The following is a 26,345-nucleotide window of genomic DNA, read 5'->3' as shown; positions in this document are numbered from 1 at the left end:
TCATAATATTAATGATTTTGTGGCCTGCAGATATAACCATACTTGTCAAGTGCACCTCATTATGAGGAACGCTCCTTATTTAGGTCTTAAAACTTTTATGTTCTTCCTTGTTCCACATTGAAAGGGCCTGTCACGCATTCAGTGTTAGCAATTTTTAACTGATCTCCATGGTAAATAGAACCGAATTATATTATTTCATTAAAAGAATCATACCTCTCAACTGTCCAGATTTTCACTGAATGTCCAGATTTTTACCTCATATTTTTGGTCTGTTCCTTATAAAAAGTGTGGTTTCGTGGCAAATCACTGAGGCTTGAAGTCAATGAATGTTGTTGTGTCTTTTGGCTTTTCCCAGTTAGGGGTCGCCACAGTGGAACTCCGGTCTACTAATGATTGGCAGTAGATTTTTACATGCTGAGTTGCCAGCTCTGACGCACAACCTTCAACGAAGGTACACCCATTCACACATGTCTCCACACAGAAGACACTCTAGCTGAGAATCGAACAGGACAGTGTCTTACTGTGAGGCGACAACTCTACTGCAGCACCACCACCGCAGTATAATAACAGTCATTTAAGTTTTAGGCTTCATATCCTTCAGAAAATGCATGCAAACACAAAGCCTTTTATTCTAGCAACCGTCTAAGACTGTAAGAGCAATAGTTAAAAATTGTCCCTATTGTTGGACCTTTGACTCCCACCCCCAGTTATTTATGGCGTTGTCCAGATTTCTTGTGCTTAAAAGGTGAAAGGTATGAAAAGAATTATTGTGTAAGTAAAAACAATATCACCATCTTTTTAACCATCCTATGATCCTGCTAGTTTATGTTTAGTGTTTTGTTAGAAAGTGTTCCATATTTTGCTCATCTGATCCACTTTATGAGAAGGTAGTGTTTCACATTTTGGAGCTGGAAGGTTAAGAGATATAGGTAAACCTCTCAGCTGTCCAGATTTTTCAGAATGTCCACATTTTTGCATCAGATGTTCGGTCTGTTCCTAATAAAATTTGCAGTTTTCTGGCAAATTGCTAAATAGACACATACATTTGAGTTTTTGAATTCATACTCTTCAGAAAATGTGTGCCATCACATATCTTATTATTTTAATAACTTCTAAGTTTATAAGACCAAGATTTAAACTCTGTCATCTGCCCCTATGTTGGCCCTTTGTCCTATCCCATTATTTTAAGCTTTGTCCAGATTTCTTGTGCTAAAAGGTTGAGAGGTATGTTTGCAGGCATCAAATAAATCAGGCGTTAAGAGTTTTAGACTTCTTATACTTAAGAAAATGTATGATAACGTGATTACTACTATTCTGTATTTTAAGGGAGTATGATTTGGAGAATGTTATTTAAACCCTGTCCTTCATTGACACCCTTTATCCCTCACTAACTTGGCTGCATCCCTTATTTTTAAGCTAAGAGATTCACATTTTTGAAATGAGCAGTAACAATTTAAAGTTCTCATTCATGTCGTTTATAGGTAGATAGGTAAACTGAGAAAAAATTGCAGCGTGGCAAAATTAATATACCAATAGTGTGATAGAACGAGAAACTGGTTTTTAAGAGTGACATTATTGAGTAACATTGTAATAAATCTCTCTGCGGGAAGCCTCGGACTTTTTTCCATGATAGGTGCAGCATTTCATTTTCTCCACCCAGGGTGTAGCCAGTAAATGCACCTTTATGCACCAAGTTCCCAAGTTACTGTCTCCGCCCGCAACTATATTTCCTTTCTTAAAGTTATAATGCACACAATATGCAACACGTATATCAAACATATCGGCGATAATTTCTGTCTGAAAACTGCGATTTTTGTCTCTTTTGAGAACATTAAATACTGTCCTTTTAATGGTAATTTTGCACGCCATGGTTTGCATGTTACATCTGGCAACACCTGACGTGCACTTTGTACTCTTAACGACACTTAAAGCATTTGCGATGAGTCTGGTTATTTGTCTGCAGTCCTATTTAATATATTGTCAGACATTGAAATGTTAGTGTTTGAGTTTTGTCTGGCTATTTTTAATCGGGTAAACCCACTGCACACAAGGGTCCATTTTCAGGGGCGAACCAGGAGTACTGCTGCCTGCGTAAGCCATTTAACTCGAGTCCCACAGCAGGCAAATGGAGATCGAGGGAATAAAACCCTGAACTAAATGGAGCAGCTCGTTTAACTGTTCACAACATTATTCCGCTGCGCTTCCAGGCAGCCTTGCCACTTGTGGTAAATTCCATAAACGAGTTCCGTGAAACATGTCCGCCTTAGTATTAAAAAAATCCAAGGCCAGTGTTAAAGAGAAATAAGGGATTCCTTTAAATATGTAATCTGTTTTAACAGTTTCCACCTCCTAATTCTCCTACGCCCTAAATTTTAAACACCAGTGTAGCCAAAGATCGCTGTGAGTCTTAATTTAATAATAATAAGTGTATGAGGGGAGAGGTACCGGGTAACTTTTTTGATTTACTATTTGTTACCCACTAAGACAAGCAGTAAAGTACTCGATACTACCTGCGGTCGGGAACATAAGTGAAAAGAGAACAGCAGCAGTTGTAACAGACTAGGTTAGAAGTCCTAAAGTCATTTGTTATACTCACAGTCCGGCCGCACACTGGAACGAAGGTGGCACACAAAATCAGTTAAAACCTCTCTTTTGAAAACGACAGCCTAGCAGCTCCTCACAATTTCATTGGTACTGCAGGTGGTCCTCTCCGCTTATATCGTGCTCTGGCTCTCAGTTCAGCAGGGGGAGGGGGGCGTGAGGATGGCAGCCGATTCCACCACTCCGGACATCCACGAAGCACCAAGTGCTGTCAAAGACACGTTGGTTTAACCTATGCGTAATATTGCTCAATCCAGACCAGACTCTGGTTCGCTAAACTCCTAACATTGCTTACATGTCGATTTAAGTACTGCCAGTCAGAAGAACCAATAATTTAATAGACAGGGTGAAATGCTAACAGAGAGAGAGGGGGAGACTGTTTACTAACCTGAAGGTACCCGTCTGCGCCAGGACCTCCTCCAAAGCTTCCCTTCGCCCTTCTACTTTCCGCGCTCCACCTGTTGCTGCTTTGCTGTTCTACAAGTTTTAGGACTGCAAGTTTCCTGCTTCCTGTAGGATACATCAGGTGTGTTATATGAAGCTGGCAGGAAATAAAAAAGGAAGCCGCCTGGGACAATCCCAAGTATGTCTAACCAGAAATCCACATGACTCAACTTGCATAAACTACTCTGACGTAGGATGGATGCTTTCTGTATAAAAACTACAAGTCTTTTACCCCTTCTATACCACAATTGTCTTACTCTGGATGCTATAACTGATCTGCAAAACCTTTGCAGCTATACTAAATTGTTTTGAGGTAATTGGCTGTGTGATATGCACTGCGCATTTTACAATAATAATATTTTACTGTTTTTTTTTTTCCTTCCTTTTATGTTTGTTAGTTTCAAACATATAAATTCTCTATCTATATGCATCTCTCGTATATATTTATCTATATCTATATTTATCTATATATATATAGAGAGAGATATATACATATGTATGTATACATATACTTATGTGTGTGTGTGTGGCTGTTGATGATTGTCACTGTTAAAGTAGCACCCCGACCCCATGTGCAAAAATGGGAAAAGGGGGTTTTGTGTGTGTGTTTGTGTGTGTGTGTGTGTGTAGTGCTTTGTTTCTTTGGCTACTGTTCTCACGGGATATGAGCAAATTCATCAGGTATGCCTCTGGGCTGTCCCTGATTTTGATTTTGACTCATAATTTTTCTGTTTTCTTCTTAAAATAAGTTATACTTTGAGAAAAGGCTGGCAAAGTATAATCAACAAATACTTATATGGATCACAGTTACAGATTTCTATTTCAAGCAAAACACGTTAATTTATGTACTCGTTTTATCAATTTTCAGTATTTTAGCAATGTCCCTACTTTGGGATGTTTGCCTCTAAATACTTTTGTCACTGATTCTGATATTGACATGGTGAGAGCTATGATTTACTGATGTAAAGGCATATTTATTTGATGAAAGATGCACAAATGCAGCAGGTTTGGAGAGCAATCCTGAAGCCTAGGTACACCATCCTTATTAGGATGGACTAGTTGTCTAGTGTTTTAATGTGGAAATATGACTTCATTAAAAATGAATTGTTTATGTATGTCTGTATTTATTTCTCTTGCAGTTTATCTTGGGAACCCATACACTACTAGGTATCCAATATGACTTTCTACGACGGTCAGTATCCATTTTATCCCACCTCAAGGCAGTCCTACATTTTCAGCGTCAGCATCATCATCGTCATCTGCACATTCCTGGCGTTTGCTCTGATATTTCTTTCCATTTTGCCAGGAATTCGAGGAAAGGGGGTAAGCATCACTTGATATAATTATTCTCACCTTCAGAATGTGTCAAACAAAACTTTTGTAATAGCGAAAAACACAGAGATTCCATTTTCCAGTCGGTGAACCCTAAATTTGGACTGAGTATTGGAAAAAAACATGGGATTTTAATGGAATTTGGTATTTTACGCCAAAGCACTCATTGACCTCAGCCAGTATTTCTTCACACACACACACACACACACACACACACACACACACACATTACTTAAAACATTGTCGGCTTACTTTATTGAGTTCCGTGCACATAATCTGTTTTACTTTTGCACACACACACACACACACACACACACACAGTGTATATGTGTTTAGATAAAATATACAAAGCACACACTAGAAAATTGTAATGATATCAGTAATTATGCTTAAAAATCTTAGTTAAAATTCCTGGAGTTCATCTCTTGAAAATGACATTTCATTTTTTGACAAGCATAATTTAGTGCCTCTGGTAATAATGTACTACCTGGCATTTCTGTGAATGGTTTAAATTGCTTTCTGCTGTCAGTTCAGAAAGCGTTATAGAATGCGTACTTGTGGCAATGGAACATTATTATAGCCAGAGAGCAACATGTGCCGTGTGTGTGTGTGAAGTTAACTGATTCACAAAGGTAGCGGAATTCCAGTGCTCGTTTAGTAAAATGGATTGTTGATGTTAATTAGTCAGACTTAGCCTGTGAATGGATGATGGCCGGTTAACTTGACTGTAATAGACAAGTGATACCTAGATGCCGCGTCTTTCCACTAAGCGAGGGACATTCCCTCTTTGGGCAGTTGTGTCTTGCAAAAAAAAACTGAAAAAATGTCAAATGTTCTGAGATTTTAGGACAAAAATATTTCCTATATTTTATGTAATAGATGCATAAAACAGTTATTCTGTATGTGGAACACCTAAATGTTATAAAAAACACAATAAGCAACTAAAATGCTACAAGAATAAGCTTTTATTTGGGAAAAAAGTGAAGTACTGTCCTTTGTACTGGCCGTGAGTATGTTTTGCTCGGCAAAATCTGACGTTTGTACCAAAAATGTCCCTCTTTGGGCATTTGAAAAGGTGGCAAACCTACACTAAACTGATCCCTCCTGACCCACAATGTTCTAAATCCGCTTGGTATTACAGAGAGGGTTTCATTCATACAGTCTATAAAACTGATGTCTTCATCATAACTTAAATGTTCGGAATATTATGAAGACTAAACGATATAGTTTCTCAATGTGTGTGTATTCCTCCATTCGTGTGTGTGTGTGTGTGTGTGTGTGTGTGTGTGTGTGTGTGTGTGTGTGTAATGGGCTGGCGTCTTGTTCAGCACGAGTTGGCTTTCCTGCGCTCACTGAATGGTGGCACAGGGTCCATTCGTGTGACCCCGCGAATCATCTGAAAATGATCGAATGAACATAGAATGGATAGGGTTGCCACCTTTTCAAATGCCCAAAGTGGGACATTTTTGGTAGGAACGTCAGATTTTGCAGGGCAAAACATACCCACGGCCAGTACAAAGGACAGAAATTCACTTTTTGCCAGAATAGAAACTTATTCTTGTAGCATTTGAGTTGCTTATTCTGTTTATTATAATATTTTGGTGTTTCAGATACAAAATAACTGTTTTATGCAACTATTAAAGAAAATATAGGAAATATTTTTGTCCTAAGATATCAGGACATTTGCCATTTGTTCAGTTTTTTTGCAGGACACAACTGCCCAAAGAGGGACTGTCCCTCGCAAAGTGGGACAGGTGGTAACCCTAAGAATGGATGAATGAATGAAGAGTAATTATTCTTATGGTATCTCCTGGACTGGGATGTATTTAATGATACTTTAATGTGTCTGTGATAAGAGTATGATCTAAATAGCAACTGATATTGCTAAGCGAGTTTTCCTGAATATAACAGAAGCGCTTCTAAAATAGATGTAACAACACTTCTTTTTCTTTCTTTCTTTTCGATACAGAGAGTGTTCTGGTTTTTCCGAGTCTTACTCAGCCTGTTTATCGGAGTCGTAATTGTTGGTAAGTTTTACTTTGCTTTACCCCTCCAACACACACACACACACACACACACACACACACACACACACACTTCTTTAGCATTAACAGTTTAGTTTAATGTTTAGCTATTATTTCTGAACACCTCTCCTTGCTCATCACGTTCTGTTGACGCATCTGTCTTTAAACATATTTTCTCTATTCAGAAAACTTTTCTGCCCAGTAAAAAGTAAATTAAAGGTGAAATTGAAACAGTGCGCTTGCACTAGCATTTTGTCCCGTTTCAAGGATGTTCTTGTTTGTTAAAATTAAGAAAAAAGTTTGCTGTATGTGATTACTTATATAGAGAGAAATAATGCAGAAGTATAAAGAAATACAAGTTAGTATGGTTAATTAGTAAATTCACTGGCTATCAGAATTTCATAGCTACTTCTTGGCATAGGTCATACACACTGACTAAAAACAGAGATCACACAGACTGATTTGCAGGAAATGGACTGGACATCAAACTTAATATAGACCAAGCTCTGGCCATTTTAGACATATCTGCAATGGTAATAAAAATTACAAATGTTAGAAAGGCTCACACAAAGAGTGCAAGTCAGGCAGCAGATGCATTTGCTCACTCAACTCATTTTAGAGGATGATTCTAAAAACAGTTCTGAATTTAATAGATAGTGTCTCTTTCTAACTTATTTTTGAATTAATTTTTAACAAACTCCACACAAAAAAAGATGTGTGTATGGTAGTGAAATGATCATTAGCTGCATAAACAATAACCATATTAGCGATTAAACAAAGTTTATCGCACATTGTTTGGCCAGGCTATTTACTATCCATAAGCAGTGGCTGGCTAAACTGCACAGCAGTTTGAATTAATTTCTCAACAAGCAATGCATTGTCAATCTAGTTCTAACAATGCTCCTAATAAACTACACTTCACATAAAGAAAGACCACAAAAGTAGCATGTTAAGGGGGTAGGGGAGGGGAATTACATTTTGGAAACTGGATCCCTTCTTGAATACTCTGTACATGATTAAGTGTCCCATTACTTTTTGTTTTAAGGCAGGCTGGTGTAGCACAGATTTTTTACATGGCATTGCTAAGTGCTGGGTTCTAGTACTACTTGTGCAGTGTGCTTTTCCATCCACCTTGCTGGGCACACATCACTTAACCACACTGTTAGTTCTGCCACCAGAAAATTCATTGCAATTTCCTCAACTTATAGCCATTTGCCAGGCTATAACATATAGCCTAATAACCACTTTATCGCCTTCTCATTCAGAAGTTACACCTTAACCATTTAATTTGTCATTAACCTGCCTACCTTGCAACCTTTTCATTTATGCAGCTTTATTCCCATTGATTAATTTCTCTATATAATGCAAGCACCTTGTGCAGTATAGCTAGTCCATTGTCACGTAACTGTTCTGTGCCACAGAACTGCACAAAATGCCCTTTAAGTGCCTGGTATCATGCTACTCATTAACAATTATTCTTCCTTCATGTATTTTGCTACGCAGTCACTTTCAGTACTCTGTGGTAGCTAAATAATGTTCAGTTTCCAGAACTGCAAACTGCTTTGGGATGCAGCTTATGTCAATAGTTGCCATATATGATTTGATTTTTGCTTGCCTAAGTTTCTCTTGCTTGATTTCCGGGGTATGCATGATGGCACATGAAAGGCATTACATCTGGAATAAACAATACAGTGACACAAAATTTCAAATTACACAAAAGAGAGAATGAATGAAAACGAAACAGAAGAGCTACTCTATAAATGGTCTGAATCCAGAAAGTCACAGAACAAAACTTGAAGAAGCACAGCCCATAGCCGAAAAAGTAAACCAAGTTTGTGCCTTTGTGGTTTGATAGTTTTAACGTTATCTGAAGAGCTGCTTTACTTAATACTGCTTGCTTGCTTGCTTCTCAACAACACAAAAATGCTGAATAAAGTATTTGTTTTGTGAAGCACATATGAAGAGAGACAGAGTGTAGCCTTATAATTTGAGTGAGGAACTAAGAAACTAAAGAGCCTGAAGCATTATAGATGCATCGCTGCACTCAGCAGACCTTCTCAGCCTGATTCTCAAACTCATAGTTTCTGGTTAACTTTCCATCTCATCACTACACATACAATACAGACAAACCATTGACACTCAAAGTGAAGTGATAAACAGTTTATTCTATTATCTGCATAGCTGCATGCAATGTACAGTAAACAATGAGAACAGTTAGTTATTAGACACTTCTTGATAGTTTAGAAAATGTATGTAATATGTAACATGCCGCAATGTTTTTTTTTTTTATTATTTTTTAAAGGGACCTACATGCTTCTGCCTTGATTAGTACATAACATTTAGTTTAAAAGAAGACCTCTAATGTCTTGCATTCTATTTATTTTTTTCAGTTGTCAATTTTACAAGTGATTGGGAAATTGGCTCCACCAATGCAAATACAACCTACAAATCGTTCACCACTGAAAAGGTTAATGCAAAAATTGGACTCCATGTGGGACTAAGTGGAATCAATGTGACCTTAATAGGTGAGGATTTATTCTTGGCAAGTTTACAAGGTGCTTATACATACTCACATGAATGTCATAGTTTTGCTGTGTGTTATGCACAGATGATAGAACACATTATAAAATATATTGCATTACACTTTTGTAGGAATGAGATTAAACGTGAGGTGGTGCAAGGCTTTAGAACAGCAATGAGTGACTGCTGGGACTATAGTTAGAAAAATCCATCGGTGCTGTAATTTCTGAACTGGCGGGAGGGCTGGGAAACCCAAAAGAAAAATGGAGAGGAACAATAATTCTAGTGCTACCAGTAACACACAAACACACACACACACACACATATATATATATATATATATATATATATATATATATATATATATATATATATATATATATATATATATATATATATATATATATATATATATATATATATATATATATATATATACATTGAATACTGCTACTACTAATAATAATAATAAATATTTGTTGATTGATTACAGATCAGGGAGTTTGAGAATGTACTGTTGTGCCAAGGAAATAAAGCACTTTAAAAACACTGAACACTTGGCATATAGCCTGGTAACTATTTTCCGCTGCTGTATCTCATTCTTGTATTTATCCATACCTCCACCCCCACAACCTGGTAACTGTAGAACAGTTTTCTACCCCTGCATCTCATTAATATGTTTAACCACACTCCACCCCACCTTTTATTGGTGGTTGTGTTTATTCAGCTTGTTAGTGAGGATGGTGCAAGGGTGGAATTTCTGAAGTCATATTCATTTTTCATTTGTATTTCTGTGGACATGTATTGCACCTTAATAAGGAAAGAAGGAAGTTCTTAAAGAAGGAATAAGGGTATTTGGTGGACAGCTTCCAATTCAGGAATACAAACAAGGAACATGTTCGTTTTTATGTGAGGTGTTATAAACCTACATTTGTACTAGACAGATAATGGTCTGAGTTATGAAAAAGATGTTCTCTAAAAGAGTGTTGAGACTGGTGTTGGGGAGGTCATCAGACATAAAGATGCTGGTGTTATGCTTGTTGACAATTCATTTATTAAAGGTACTAGCAACTAGAAAGAGACATGTTAAAGACTCTTTTTATGCAACTACAACAACAACAACAATAATAATAATAATAATATGAATACACCATTATTTGTTTTGAAGGTATGCCTGTCAATCAACTTAATGAAACTATTAATTACAATGAGAGGTTTACGTGGCAAATGGGAAGAAACTATGATGATACCTTTTACAACGCCCTAGTGAGAGGCCTTCCAAACCCCATCCTCTATATCGCAGAGAAGTTTACCTATGGCAGCCCCTGCTCTCTTTTGGTTCAGTACAGAATCTCTGGACAGTATGCATCTATAACAATGTGGTAAGTAATGAAACTTGATTAAAGACTGTGTTGGGGGAGGGGGATTCTGAAAGTTCCAGCTGCACTCCATCTTATCTCCCACAGATAGTCTAGGTAATTACAGCCCTAGTCACCTGATGCATTTTTTAGCTATCTTTACAGAGAACATTCCACCATTTATAGTGAATGTTGTATTTTCCATGAACTGAAACAACAGCATTTCACAATATTTAACAATGTAAAGCTTTCCAGAATGTAATGAGTAGCCCAACACAAAATCAAAATAAATGTATTTGTGGCACTCTAAAAATGTTTATATTGACTTACATTGCACATGCAGGGTTTACTTTAACTCAATGAGACCTAGTTAAAGATGATCCAAATTTGCAAATGGCAAAGCTGGAGCTACATTTAGAAGAGAAATAATGAACGTTATTATCTTCACATCACCTTCTCCCAACTAGCAACATGCTATTCACTCATCACTAAAACCATTTCATATGACTAGCAAGGCTCCTCTTCGCCAGTATCGTTTCTGCCTCTGTCTCTCTCTCTCTCTTTCTCTGTCAGTGTCATAACTTTTAGTCCTGTTATATAAACTGATGATAGTTCTGTAGAAGATTAGTGTTTCTGCTTGCGGAGACAAGAGCAGCTTTAAGCCATACAGTATCCTTATGTTGTCTGATAAGGGCAAGTACTGATACAACCTATTAGTTCCTTTATGAAGTATTTCTTTGTTCAGTACGGTTTATAAACTGTGGCTGGTTCTTACAAGGTAGCATCAGAAATCACGAATATGAGTGGTAACAGAAGTTGTAGCTACTCAAATGACTAAGGTAAAGTGATGTTCTATGGGGTTTTTAGCTTGCCTTCACCAGGGTTGTAGCCAAAGATTTTTGAACTGTGGAACAATTCCCAAATTATTGTCCGCCTACCCAGAGATTACATAAACCTTCTGATTATATAGATCAACTTGATGTTCTATTTCTTGCACCTTCTATTAAAACCTTCCTTTATAGCATATATCCCTGATGCAGAATTAATGATATAGCACAGTTTCTGAAATTCTTACATTTGTTAACTAGAAATATTGCAGGGGCACATAATTCTGAGTGCATCCATCTTATTTAGTGACACAAGTGCACCTTTTAATATCATTTATAGATTTGAAACATGAAACTTCTGTGCCAGTGTGGTAGCTATAGACTAATTTGGACACCCTGCCTTACAAGTTATATACTTGGCTAAACCAATTACCTTTATTGCCTTGGGATATACCCTTAAATTATCTGTCTTCATTAAGCAAACACGTATTCTTTCACTAGTTAGTCTACAAGTCAGTTCACTGTGGGGCAACCAGGACCAGTGATGACATATTTATATTATTTATACGTTTGTTAACAAGGTAAACACATTAGTCCAAGAACTCTTTTCAAGTATGACCTACCTTTGCACCATTGTTTATAAAATTACACTTTTCTGTCAAGAGTGCTTTGTATTCCTTGTACAGCATTTTTTGCTGTCCCTCTGCATGTTGGTGTTGTAATGTACACCTGAGATACATGTCTTGGACCCAAATGACCTCCAACTGTATGTAGGAGATAAGGTGCAGTATTAATGTACACCTGAGATACATGTCTTGAACCCAAATTACCTCCAACTGTATGTAGGAGATAAGGTGCAGTTTTGATGTACACCTGAGATACATGTCTTGGACCCAAATGACCTCCAACTGTATGTAGTAGATAAGGTGCAGTTTTCCCAGGCATTCACTGACTGATAAGTTTGAAAGTTTTAGAAAAGCATCTATTCATTAATCCTGCTTGGTTTATAAACCTAGCACATATGGCTGTCTGGATGAAATGGAAGGGTCAATCAGTCAATGTCTTGAGGCAAATTCAGTTTCTAATGGGAAGTTGTGTTTCATGGATACTTTTAATTTGGGGATTTTTTTTTTCATTTTAATGATATATGTTTGCTGCATGTGTTAAACTAGTAGAGAGAATGCAAGAATATATTAGTTACAGAAATTTCAAATAGTGAATAATTTGTGAGATAAGATCAACAGTTAAGCAGGAAATGAAAAGTTACAGCAAAACGCATCAGTAGTGTCATGCAGCAGAATAAAGAAAGTGGAAACTTCTAACGATGTCATATTGTGCTTTATTATTCTAACATGTCATATTGTGCTTTATTATTCTAACTTGTCATATTGTGCTTTATTCCAGGGTGGCATTTTGTACTTGGATCATTTCAAACATTCTCTTCTGCCTGCCTGTTTCAGTTTATGGAGGTTATATGATGATTATAACTGGAGCCTTCATGATCTTTTCACTTATTTCATTTGCAACTGTGCGACTGAGTCCGATGTGTGAAATCCACTTCGCCGATGCAATACTGGAAACAAGATTTGGAGGATCATTCTGGTTGACATTGGCAACAGGTAGGCAAAAGTCCCCTCAAACAATCTGATTTTAAAATTAACTTAAATAATACTGTCTTAATGGGCAAGCATACGTGTTTCTAGATATAATGTTTGTTGCTGATGAAAAAGTTGGCAGTAAAGTAGATGTACGTGTGTGTGTGTGTGTGTGTGTGTGTGTGTGTGTGTGTGTGTGTGTGTGTGTGTGTGTGTGTGTGTGTGTGTGTATATGTGTTATTTGTTAGTGAAGCATAAGTTTTACCATATTCATAAGGTAGCAAACTGTGAAAGTTATGTGAGCCAAGTGAATTTTATCTGTTGGCAGATTCTGAATTTCTACATAAATACTGGCTTATTTTCAAGCACATTTCTTGCATCTTAAGTGATTTCTTTTTCCCCCTTCTGTAGGCATTCTCTGTTTCATCATTGCATTTACTGTAATTGCAATGCACATCTTCTGTCCAGATAAGTTAAAATTAGTATTTCTGCTTGATGAGGATGATGCTGATGAAGATGATGAAGTAGTACCTGCATATAAAAATCCTGCATTTGTTGATGAAGAAAATAACATTTTCAGCATTTCATTACACCAACGTACATGAACTCTTTTTGGACTTAAATATACATGAAGTTAGTAACCTGATTTTGTAAAGGATTATCTCCATGTGTACTGGGAAGAGTGAAGCATTTCCTAGAGCCTGCATCACTCTGATTCAGAGACATGAATGAAACAACCAGTCCATATGTGATTATATATTACTATCTGGAAAAGCAAAATCTGGATGAGAAGTTAACATTAAGAATTGTTCTTTGGGCTGAAGGAACATTTTTAACAATAGCTGGAGTCTCTGTTCACAGAAGTAAGCGAACAAAGATGGATCCAGTGTAGGAAGACATTCTAATATCAAAGGGACTCAGAAATAATTTCCAACAGTGCCAGATTAGAACTCTGACATAATTCGTTTTTGGGTTGGATATTGAAAAGATTATAACATGGGAATCATTATTGTTTACATAAAAATGATGTAAATATTTATTTATTTATTTGAGAGCAATACTCTTTTTTTGTATTCTGTGACAAAATTGAGTCAGTGGAAAAGCTGGTCTTTGCCTCCCTGCTGAAGAGATCTGAAGCCTGTTCTTAAAGCTGATATACCAGATGGATTTGCCAGTAGCTGATTATAGCACATTAAGGCAAATTCTCAGGTTCTCTCCATTTAGACCCTTCTGGTCTCAGTTTTGTATAGTGTAAATATCCAAGCTTTGGCAATGATGTAAAACAGTCCTAATGATCAAGCATTTCCAAACAAAAGTACCAGTTTTACTATTTGTCAGAAGAAAAAGAAACAACTAACATTTTTATTATTATTTTAGCAATATTGTTTTATTATGAATACTAGAATTTTAGGCAATGTATTTTTATAAAAGTTGGACAAAACACACTTCCTCATAGGCTGATTGGCTAGACAGATCCAGTTAAAATGCATTAATAAAGATGTCGAGAACTAGTTATACAAAAAAAAAAAAATAAAAATGTTTACTGTGCTTCTGAAACACAAGTAATTTATATACCCTAACTGATTTAGTATTCAAATCACTGCTTAACTATGCAGTGGCTTGTGGAAACTTTTCCTGCATTTCCCTTTTATATAAAGTTTTTTGGTTAAAAATGCAAACATTAACAGTATGTTGATTAATTCTGCAACATGCATATATATGTATGCCAAGAAGTTTGGGAGATTACAGTAGAGACTGTAATGTTGCAAAAGTAATATTAAACATTAATTTATGTGCCTTGAAAATTTGTAACACTCAATATACTTCATCATTGTTTTACACTCATTGTGAAGCTGCACATTTGTAACACATAGAGCTGGATATTAAAGTTTAATGTAAATTCTTACATTCTGTTACATTATCAAAATCAGGTCATGCATTTCTGGATAGAAGGTCAAAGCATCTTTGTCCTTATGAAAGAAATCACCTACTGAAGTTGCTTCGGCTCAGCTTGTCATTGTAACTAACACTGTGCACTTTATTTAAAAGTTACTGGAGAACTTATACATTTAGTTATGTAAATAGATATTTCAAGCCTTAATTACAAATGTATGTTTCATGTATGTACTTGATTGAACAGAGCACTTGTTAATAATTGTTTTAAAGGAGAATAGAGTGGAAGTTCCTAACCAAAGATAATGGGGCATTTAGCTATTTATTGGACTACTGAAGATGATTCAGAACTCCAGCAAGCACAGATATTTGCTTTCTGCCTTTGAATAAAATACATTCTTCATGCTCTGGGCTGGTACCAGAGTGAAGGACAGCTTGCTAGGAAGCTGCCTGGCTTCCTGAGTGGGGAAAATGTTGGCTGCTGGTTGCTGCATGGTTTCTGCAGGTCAGCTGAAGAGCAATGCTAGTACCAAGGTGAAGATGAGGCTGGACAAGAAGGTAGCAGAAAGCTACAGTGATTTTATATATTAGTTACTCGACTATTGTTTAGATTATTGAATGTAAATTATATGTTTATATAAATATTTATTTTGATGTAAGTTATTCAAAAATCCATTTTTGAATATTGTTAGAAATAATGTCAAATAGATAATGATTCTTGGACTACAAATGTCTTAATTATCGCACTTTGAATCATGATAAAGATGAAGCAATATTGCACTACTGTGACTAAATTGCCATGGAAGTATTTAATAAATTTCTTTTTTACATTATGAATCGCTTTTGCTGTTCTTTTATACTCACCCTGATAATGAGTGGATGTATTCAAACCGATGTCCAGTATATACATATATAATGGAAATTAAGAATTTTGTCCATAGTACCAAGACTTTGTGTTGGTTATATGTGTTTCAACTCTCCAGGTATGTTATGAATTCTTATATTAAACCACTAAAAGAAAAACAGTTAATAAATAGTATTCAGATAGACAAAGGGATACATCTGAGTACAGTTACAAACCAATCTCCTTGGTCAGCATTTTCATTATGACTGAATTAAATATTTTTTGTCACTAGTGTTGAATTGACTCCTGTACTGAAATCACACAGTGATTGAGATATGGTATGGTACATTTCTACTAGAAAACTGGCACTTAAAGTACATCATATGTGTCATACTGCCACCTACCATCTAGCATTTTACCACTGGAGTCTAAGAACATTGTATTATAACTCATACAGAACTTTTTGTCATCAACCTGAGATGGACAGCAACCCTGATTCAGGAAGTTCCAGGGTCAGTGTTGAAGAGTAAGGCTCTATAACCCTAATGTGGTGCCTGGTAGTGTCTTTATGGCTAAAAGAAAGAGTGGTAGGATGTGTCTGGCTAGGGGTAACATTGATGGGTCTAGCTAAAGGTCAGTTCCCTGTGCTTTCTCCTCTTAACCTTGTGAACTTGGGCATCCTGAGGCAATGTAGCAACTGCCTCATGTATACCGACAACCCTCTCTTCTTACCTCCCAACACTCAGACTTGCAAGAGATGCACCTACATATCCAAACTGAAAGCCACACACTCTCCAGACAAGACCGGAATAGCTGGTCAAGAGGAGAAGGTCAACACTTGCACCACACCACATGGAACACATAGCCCTCTAGAACACACATCAGTACTGCCTTCACACAAAAACACAACCACACACCCACCTTCACGGAGGCTTTCAATAAAAATCTACCCAAACAGCAGAGACCTCCAAGGCAGAAATGGACTCAACCACCACAACACAAAACTAACGAGACACATAACTCTCCTAAACAGTGTGCTACTCAACCAAACCCCTTAAGGCAAAATAGCATGCCCAGCACACTAGTCATAGGTGATTCAACAGTGAGGTACACTGATGTCCCACTCACTAGGTTGAATAAGGGGAAAATAAAAGTCAGCTGCCTGTCAGGTACCAGGATCCGCCATATAACACATGCACTCAGGTCCCTCAACAACAGGTACAAATATGACTCTGTCATTGTGCATGTGGGTGTGAATGACCTGAGAGGTACCTCCCTGGACTACATGAAAAGAGACATGGAAGAGCTCTCAGATTATGTAGCCCAGGCAGGTACGACCCTAGCCCTGAGCAGCATCCTACCATCACCCAGAATGATATCACAGTACAAGCAGAAAATGATTGATTTCAATAATTTGCTAAGTTTCTGGTGTCATTGTAAGGGGATCCAGTATCTGTCTGCCTGAGATGACATGATTGAATGACCTCGATGCTTTGCCAGAGATGGCCTGCATCTGTCATCCCTGGGCTTCCAGATACTGGCTAAAGCTCTTGCCACCCCTATAGTGCCTTTTTTAGGTGGTGTTCCAAAGACCAAATTAACACCATAACAGCTACAAACAAATGCAATCTGAGGGTCATGCTGCTCAATGCTAGAAGTCTAAATCTCAAAATGCACTCACTCGAAGCACCCCTTAAAATAGAGAACATCGACATTTGTGCTGTAACAGAGACCTGGTTCAAGGCAGCAGAAAGCACCCCTGCACTACCAGGCTATAACTCATTCCACACCTTTCGGCCCCAGAACTTGGACCAAAGCTCCAAAGGTGGTGGTGTTTCCATATTCATAAAGGATGCACACACCTCCAGACTGGTAGCCCAACATAATGCATCAGAGATACTTCAGGTGCAGCTAACATTGGGTAAGACAGCGATTTAGGTCGTATTTGTCCCCGACCATGTCCCAAGATACTCACTCCACGTTCCTAAGCACCTTGGAGAATATTAGGGTCCAACCTAACACACTCATAGTGGGTGACTTCAACTACTCCTATATTAACTGGGAAAACTACTCATGTACCAATACATTTGCCCAACATTTCCTGGAATTCATTAATTCCAATGCCCTGGACCAGCTCGTTCTTAACCCCACTAGAGGTAGCAACATCCTTGAACTGGTCATCACTAACATGGGCGACCATTGCTCTACACCAATAGTCAACTCCTCCCTGGTTAGATCCAACCACAAACTAATCACCTTGGAAATCCACATCCCTCCTGCCCCACAAAGGTAACCACCATGAAAAACTTCTCCAAAGCTAACTTTGGGCTCCTAAGAACAGAGGTGGCTAACTTCACGGCACCCATGCAAATGGAGAATAGTTGCATGGCCACTGAATCATACACCAATCCACTGTATGAACACGTACACAAATGCATGGATCTCACCATATCCAATAGAACAAAGAAGCCCTCCTCCAAAAAAAAGGAAGCCAATATGGTGGTCCCCTGCCATAAACAAACTCTACAACAGAAGGAGGAAACTGATTTACTTCAACAGTTGGCTAAGCTTCTGGTGTCATTCAAAGGGGATTCAGTCTCTCTGCCTGGGCCAACATGATTGACAGACCACCATACTTTGTCAGAGATGGTCTGCACCTGTCACCCCTGGGATTCAGGTTACTAGCTAGGGCTCTTGCCACCCCTATAGTGCCTTTTTTAGGTGAAGTTCAAAGGACAAAACCACCACCATAACAGGTACAGGCATGCAAAATCTGAAGGTAATGCTACTCAATGCTAGAAGTCTAAACCTTAAAATGCACTCTCTCTTGAGGCACTCCTAAAAATGGAGAACATCAATATCTGTGCAGTAACTGAGACCTGGTTCAAGGCTCCAGAGAGCACCCCTGCAATACCAGGTTACAACTCTTTCCACACTTTTCGGCCACCAAACCAGGACAGAAACACTAAAGGTGGAGGACTGTCCATATTCACCAAAGATATTCACGCCACCAGGCTAGTTGCCCAACACAATGCGTCTGAAATTCTCCAGGTGTAACTAACACTAGGTAAGACTGCAATCCAAATTGTAGCTTGCTACAGATCACCCACCATGCACCAAGATTCTCACTACACATTTCTAAACATACTGGAAAATATTAAGATACAGCCAAACACCCTAATACTGTGTGATTTCAACTACCCTGCCATTAACTGGGAAAACTACTAATTTACCAACACATTTGCCCAAGGGTTCTTGGAATTCATAAATTCCAATGCCCTGGATCAACTAATCCATAGTCCCTCCAGGGGCTCCAATAGCCTAGAATTCATCATTACCAGCATGGGAAATCGATGCTGCACACCTATGGTCACCCCCTCATTGGTCAGGTCTCCCCATAAGCTAATCACCCTTGACAATCACATCCCACCCCCACCACCCCAGTAAGGAAACCTCCATAAAAAAACTTCTCCAAAGCCAACTTCATGCTACTCAAGTCAGAAGTGACGAACTTCATGACACCCATGCAGAAGGGAACTGAAAATTCGACTGCTGAATCCTACACTAAGGCACTGTACGAGCACATCCACTCATGCATGAATTGTGCCATCCCAAATAGAACCAAGACACTCTCCTCCAAAAAAAGGAAGCCAGTCTGGTGGTCCCCTGCCATAAACAAACTTTGCAACAGAAGGAAGAAACTGTTGCAGAAAAGAGGAATATCCCGGAATGCAAAAAACTCCCTTACCAGCTTCAGTAAGAAGCTGAGATCCCTCATTAAATCCTCCAAAGGTAGTTATGAAAATAAAATTGCCAAAGATTCCAAAGACAACCACAAGGCATTCTGTAGCTATGTCAAGAATCTAAATGGCAATGCTCAGGTCTGCTCTGCGCTACAACAGAATGGCATTAAATATATTAATTCCAAGGATATTGCCAATATTCTGGCAGATGGATTCAGTGCCAACTTCACCCCCCCTCATCCCCTAAAGGGCCCATCTCAATACCGAAAGATTGCCAAATTCCAGTAATAATGGCCACACAGGTAAAAATGCACTCTCCAAAGCTAAGAATACAGCATCCATGGGACCAGGTGACATCCCAGGCTGTGTACTACCTGAACTATAAAATGAATTGACACCTCGCCTGAGTGTCATGTTTAATCATAGCCTCACCTCAGGCTTTGTGCCCACTGAGTGGGGCACAGCTACAGTTATCCCACTCCACAAGGGGGGATCCACCTTGGATCCTGGAAACTACCGTCCCATCAGTCTGATGAGCCTGATCTGCAAAGCCATGGAACTAATTATCAGGGAACTTATAAACAAAGGCATTGTCAGGTTTACCTTTGAAACACTGAAAGTCGGTTTACGAAAAGCCAGTTGGGCGAACCGTAAAGCTGAATCTGGACTGTCAAACGTCTCTGAATTTTGAAACTCAGCAAATCGAAGAGTAGATTTGCTGAGTTTTGAACTCAGATGTTGAACACACACTATAATGCAGGGGGGGGAAGTCCCCCTGCAACCCCACCCCCTACTTTAATATTCTAACTCTGAGGTTGCACTCCAATGGGGAAGGGATCCATTTCCCGATCCCCACTATAGTGCACTTCACTCCCACAATGCCGAATCTGCAATGAGCGAATGTCAATGTGCATTCACTCATTGCACATTCGATGCATTTTTTTCAGCTTACTGTGAACTTGAAAATGTACTTCTGTGCAACTGTCTATCGACAAGTTGCATTTCAGTGTTTCAAAGGTAAACCCACTGGCAACCTTCAAACACTGGACCCCACCCAGTTTGGGTTTGTGAAGGGCCGATCTTGTCTCCTGAACCTGACTGACTTATTTGAATCAGTCAACAGAGCCATAGACAAGGGTAAGGCAGTCCACACAGCCTATCTGGTCCTCGCCTAGGCCTTCAACACCATCCCCCACTCTGGAATCATAGATAAACGTACTAAGCTGGGCATTAATCCCTACGTCACTCGATGGATTGCCAACTGGCTTACTGACAAAACCCGCACTGTAAAAGTAGCCAACTCCAAATCCAGCTCCAGGCAAGTGACAAGTGGAGTACCTCAGGGTTCTGTCCTGGGAGTGCTCTTGTTTGTCATCTACTTCTCTGAAGTACAGGCCAACACTAAGGGACTCTGGCTAACACAGTTCACAGATGACTGCAAACTGGGAGCCATTATTGAATCCCCAAATTATGTGGATATTCTACAAAAGGGCCTTGCAGAAACAGATGCTTGGTGCCAGAGCCATGTGCTCAAGCTCAATGCCAAGAAATGTATAGTTATCCCCTTTGGGAAAAAAACATGTACCCATGAATTCCCACATAGGTGGCAGTACATTAAACATTGAAAGTGTAATAAGAGACTTAGGGACACAGGTGGACAGTGGTCTCACCTTCAATAACCACATTGCCACAACTGTCAGGAAATCCTTTTATGTGGCACACCTCATCACTAAGGGCTTTTCATCCAGAAAAAAGGAGGTCATTGTCCCACTGTACTCATCCCTCATTAGACCCATTATAGAATACAAGCCCCATTTGGTATGTACCTCTCAAGACATCTGCAAGAGCTGGAAAGGCCACAGAAATACCTCACTAAAAGAATCACAGGCCTAAAGCAGATGCCCTATGCTGACCATCTAAAAAAACTCCAGCTATACTCTGTCGCATATTGTCTACTTGGAGGCAATTTCTGCTTAATATACAAGGCCATGTCAAACCCAGGGCTGTTGGACATGCTACACTTAAAGAAATCCCAATCCCTCAACACGCTCCAGGGATCTAAACCTTGTCATCACAATGAACAAAACATGCTGGAGGGAGAGGTTCCTGACCCAGAGACTCCCCAGACTCTGAAATAGACTGCCCATACATGTCAAGCAAAGTGCCTCTTTGGCCCTCTCCAAAAGGAACCTTGACAATTGGATGGGAGATAGGAAATTCATCCCAGAGCTCACATCAGTCACCCTGCTAGACAGGGGTCCAGGGAAGTAAATATTGTGGGAAGAAATAGCCAGGGAATTGTTATGGCTAGGCTTGTATAGGCCCTAGGGCCGATAACCGAATACCATCCTATGAACCTATGTGGAATAAAGTGAAGTCCCAAGACTGGAAAAACTCCCTTATCAGCCTCAACAAAAAGTTGAGATCCCTCATGAAATCCTTTAAAGCTAGCTATGAAAAAAGAATTGCAGCAGATAGTAAAGACAAACAAGGCCTTCTCTAGTTATGTAAAGAACCTTCACAGCAATACCCAGATTTGCTCTGAGCTACTGCACAATAGTACCTCCTGTACCGAGCCAACAGATATTGCCAATATACTGGCCAAGAGATTCAGTGCCAACTTTACCCCTCTCTTCCCTCCCAAAGGACCAATCACAATACCAGTAGATTGCCAAGCACCCAGTATTACTGCTGCACAGGTTAAAACAGCACTGTCCAAGGCCAAGAATACAGCTTCTATGAGACCTAACAATATCCCAGGCTGTTTTCTACAAGAACTATAGAGTGAACTGGCACCTCACCTGTGTGCCCTGTTTAATCACAGCCTTACCTCAGGCTTTGTCCCTACTGAATGACGCACTGCTATAGTCATACCTCTCCACAAAGGAGGAGCGACTACAGACCCTGGGAACTATCGCCCAATTAGCCTGACAAGTCTGATATGCAAAGCTATGGAACTCATAGTCATGGACCTAACAAACAAGGATATAGGGAATCTCCAAACTCTGGATGCCACACAGTTTGGTTTTGTGAAGCATTATTCATGCCTGCTCAACTTGGTCGACTTTATTGAGTCAATCACCAGAGCTGTGGATGAAGGCAAGGTGGTTCATACAGCCTACCTTGATCTGGCCAAGACCTTTGATACCATTCTCCACTCAGGAATCATAGAAAAACTCACTAAGCTAGGCATCAACCCCTATATCACTAGGTGGGTTGCAAACTGGCTCACAGATAGAACCCACAGTGTGAAAGTAGCTGACTTCAAGTCAGACTGCCAACCAGTCAAGAGTGGAGTCCCACAGGGATCAGTCCTGGGTCCTCTTCTGTTTGGTATCTACTTCTCAGACGTCCAGTCCAACACAAAGGGACTCTGGCTGACAAAGTTCACAGAGGATTGCAAGTTGGGATCCATTATTAACTCCCCAAGTGATGTTGACATCCTACAGAAAGGCCTCATGGTGACCAACAACTGGTGTCAGAACCATGGCTTAAGCTCAAAGCCAAAAAAAGTGTTGCCATCCCCCTTGGGAAAAACCTAGTTCTCATGAACTACCACATCAATGGTAGTCCACTGAGCACAGAAGGCTTTATAAGAGATCTGTGAACATAGGTTGACAGCAACCTCTCTTTTGACCGCCATACTGCCACTGTGGTCAGAAAGTCCTTCTATGTGGCACATCTCATTACTAAGGGTTTTGAATCCAGGAAGAAAGACGTCATTGTCTCGCTCTACTCTTCCCTCATTAGGCTAGTTATCAAGAACAATGCCCCATTAGTATCAAATTAGACACCTGCAACAACTGGAGAGGCCACAAAAGTACCTCACAAAGAGGATCCTAGGCCTTTAACACTTGTCCTATATGGACAGACTAAAAAAACTCCAACTATTCTCTGTCTCATATCACCTACTTAGAGGCGATCTTTGCTTGACTTACAAACCCATGTCTGACCCAGCTCTGTTAGAAATGCTCCATCTAAAGAAATCCCAATCCCTTCAGACCACACGCTCCAGAGACCTCAACCTCATTACCACAATCAACAGAATGTGCTGGAGGGACAGGGTCATTACCCAGAGACTGCCCATGCTACGGAATAGACTTTCTATATATGTCAAACAGAGCACCTCACTGGCCCTCTTCAAGAGAAATCTTGATGAGTGGATGGGAAATAGAAAATTCACCCTGGGGATCACTCTAGTGGCTCTACTCAACAGAGACACTGGAAACTAAGATTGGGTGGCACAATGCCAGGGTAATCCTATGGGCTAGGCTTGTAAAATCTCCAGGGCCATTAGCCTAGTACACACCTATGAACCTATTACTGTTGGTCCAGCTATAGGTAACGTTGATGGTCCAGCTAGGGGTAACATTGCCATTACTGTTGGTCCAGCTAGGGGTAACATTGCCATTACTGTTGGTCCAGCTAGGGGTAACACTGATGGTCCAGCTAGGAGTAACATTGCTGTTACTGTTGGTCCAGCTAGGAGTAACATTGCCATTACTGTTGGTCCAGCTAGGGATAACATTGCTGTTACTGTTGGTCCAGCTAGGGGTAACATTGATGGTCCAGCTAGGAGTAACATTGCCATTACTGTTGGTCCAGCTAGGGGTAACATTGCCATTACTGTTGGTCCAGCTACAGGTAACACTGATGGTCCAGCTAGGGGTAACATTACCATTACTGTTGGTCCAGCTACGGGTAACATTGATGGTCCAGCTAGGGGTAACATTGCCATTAATGTGAATCCAGCTAGAGGTAAACATTGTCATTACTATTGGTCCAGCTAGGGGTAACATTGCCATTACTGGTGGTCCAGGTAAGGGTAAGGGTAACATTGATGGTCCAGGTAGGGATAACATTGCCATTACTGTTGGCCCAGTTAGGGGTAACATTGCCATTACTGCATTGCCATTACTGTTGGTCCAGGTAGGGGTAACATTGTCATTAATGAATTGTCATTACTAGGGGTAACACTGATTGTCCGGCTAAGGATAACATTATCATTACTGATGGTCCAGCTGGGGGTAACATTGCCATTACTGTTGGTCCAGGTAGGGGTAACATTGCTGTTACTGTTGGTCTAGATAAGGGTAACATTGTCATTACTGTTGATCCAGCTAGGGGTAAGATTGATGGTCCAGCTAGGGATAACATTGCCATTAATGTCGGTCCAGCCACGGGTAACATTGCCATTACAACTGGAAAGATGGGGGTAACATTGCCATTATTTTTGGTCCAGCTAGAGGTAGCATTGCTGTTACTATTTAGTACATTGTGTCTAGAAAGGCACCCAATGCAATGTTAATGGACTGCAATTCTTAAAGAGCATGATTTTGCTCTTAAGTAGTGCAGTAACAAAGAGACAGTGCATATCTGGAACAGCACTCTTGGACTTGTAAGCCAACAGAGTTTTTGAACGTCAGATTTGTGGTCAAAGCCAGGCAAAGACATGCAAAACAAAATTTCATAGGTTCATAGGTTCATGCAAGCTTACTAATCTAACAGCCCTACAGCCCTTACAAGCTTATCCATATTTATCCTGAGTTGCCCCATTTATCAGTCATTAGGTGAGTGAGGTTTGTAGAGGTAAGGGTCTATGGTAGTTAATACCAACTTCCTCTGTCCAGCAGGGACATGGGCACCACACCAGGAGTGAATATGTGGTCACCCATCCCTTGATCTTGGTTGCATTTGAAGGGGGTCAGGGAGGGGCTCTGTTTCATGTGAATTGGAAAGTTGTTCTAGAGAAGTAGTAGTCTCTAGAAGATGTACCTATCTCTCCAGCATGACCTGTTTATGTCAGAGACTAGTTTAAGATCAAGTGACCGTTGTGCAGTTTGATTTATGAATGTGTAACATTTCCATCTGAGCCGGGTCAGAGACTTCCCTGTAAGCCAGGAACAGGTCATCCCTTACCAACTTGTAGGAGACAGAATACAGTGACAGGGCTTTCAGTTTTTTCCACATAAGACTTGTTTTGTGTACCCAGTAATTTCTTGTTGAGAAACCTCTGTAGTCTCTTCATTTGTTACAGTTGTCTGGTGAGGTACATTCAAAAGGGAGAATCGTACTGAGTTATAGGAGTGATGAGGGCTGAATATAACATACAGCACAGTGGTGCAGCAGTTAACATTGTCACCTCACAGCAAGAGGTTTTCCAATTCGATTCTCTGCTGGGGTGCCTTCTGTGTGGAGTATACATGTCCTCCCTGCATTCTTATGGGTTTCCACCGGATGCTCTTGTTTCCTCCCATAATCCAAAGACATGCATCTGGAGTGTTTCTCCTTGAGCCACCACTGAAAATAGGCTCTGCCCTAGTTGGACTTTCTCAGTCAACAAATGTTAAATAAAATAAATTATAACATCCATAAATCTAGATGCAATGCCTTTACTTATAAGATGTGCAACATGGAAGGATTTCCTTCCTACTGTGGCTATGTGGTGGTCAAAGTTCATATTTCTCTCAATCTGAGTACCCAGATCATGTACCACTGGGTCTATACTTGTGTGTGTGTGTGGGGGGGGGGGGGTGCTGTCTATAATGGTCTATATCAGTTTGCTGAAAGTTTTTTTCAGTGAACACCTAATCATCGACCTGTATTCAGTGAAAATCGCTTCCGTGATTTGCTGAATTTACCAAGAACAAGGAAATACTTGCCCTGCAGCACAATGGACCAACTTTTGACTAAATTGAACCCACCCAAATGGGGGCTTTGACCCCACACCCCCCAACTATATATATATATATATATATATATATATATATATATATATATATATATATATATATATATATATATATATATATATATACATACACACACCAGCTCCATGATCGCACTACAGTGGAGAAAAGGACAAAGTTGTATAGTTGGCCAACTACTTCTTTGCCCTTGGTAAATTCAGCAAATTGCAGAAGTGATTTTTGCTGAATATGAGTAGATGATTAGGTGTTCCCTGAAAAAAAAACTTTCAACAAACTAACATAGCCCCATCTATAATATAATTATCAGGGATGTCAGCTTTCCCAAAGAGAATAATAATGCATTTTTTTTGCATTTAGCTTTAATCTGTGGCTTTGGCACCAATCATTTGTCTGCTTTAACTCTGTCTGCAGTATAACAGCACTGGGGGACTCAGTGATTGCTCCCAATCTGCAA

The 26,345-nt window shown here is 39.5% G+C and overlaps 2 protein-coding genes across 3 annotated transcripts in view; one reads left to right on the top strand and one right to left on the bottom strand.

Annotated features, from left to right (window-relative positions):
- LOC122800916 (dual oxidase 1-like) overlaps positions 1-3,090 on the bottom strand; it is a 250,375-nt gene extending 247,285 nt beyond the window's left edge. Inside the window, exon 1 of one of the 2 annotated variants that reach the window (XM_044070274.1) lies at positions 2,990-3,090. The gene's annotated coding sequence lies outside the window, so the exon portion shown is untranslated. Of the gene's footprint in view, positions 1-2,596; positions 2,930-2,989 lie in introns of those variants that run through there. The other variant, XM_044070275.1, reaches the window with a different exon arrangement.
- Positions 3,091-3,263: 173 nt separating this feature from the next.
- LOC122800917 (dual oxidase maturation factor 1-like) lies at positions 3,264-15,427 on the top strand. Its single transcript, XM_044070276.1, has 7 exons — positions 3,264-3,358; positions 4,185-4,368; positions 6,347-6,404; positions 8,792-8,926; positions 10,090-10,303; positions 12,511-12,725; positions 13,113-15,427. Exons 2-7 carry the CDS (start codon positions 4,222-4,224, stop codon positions 13,304-13,306), a joined length of 963 nt encoding a protein of 320 aa, XP_043926211.1. The 5' UTR covers positions 3,264-3,358; positions 4,185-4,221; the 3' UTR covers positions 13,307-15,427.
- Positions 15,428-26,345: the final 10,918 nt, after the last annotated feature.

The sequence above is a fragment of the Protopterus annectens genome, chromosome 4.part1 (assembly GCF_019279795.1).
Source record: "Protopterus annectens isolate FY-2018-M chromosome 4.part1, PAN1.0, whole genome shotgun sequence".
Lineage (NCBI taxonomy): Eukaryota > Metazoa > Chordata > Ceratodontiformes > Protopteridae > Protopterus > Protopterus annectens.
The sequence above is the reverse complement of the archived record's forward strand: the minus strand, read 5'-3'. Positions and strand labels throughout refer to the sequence as shown.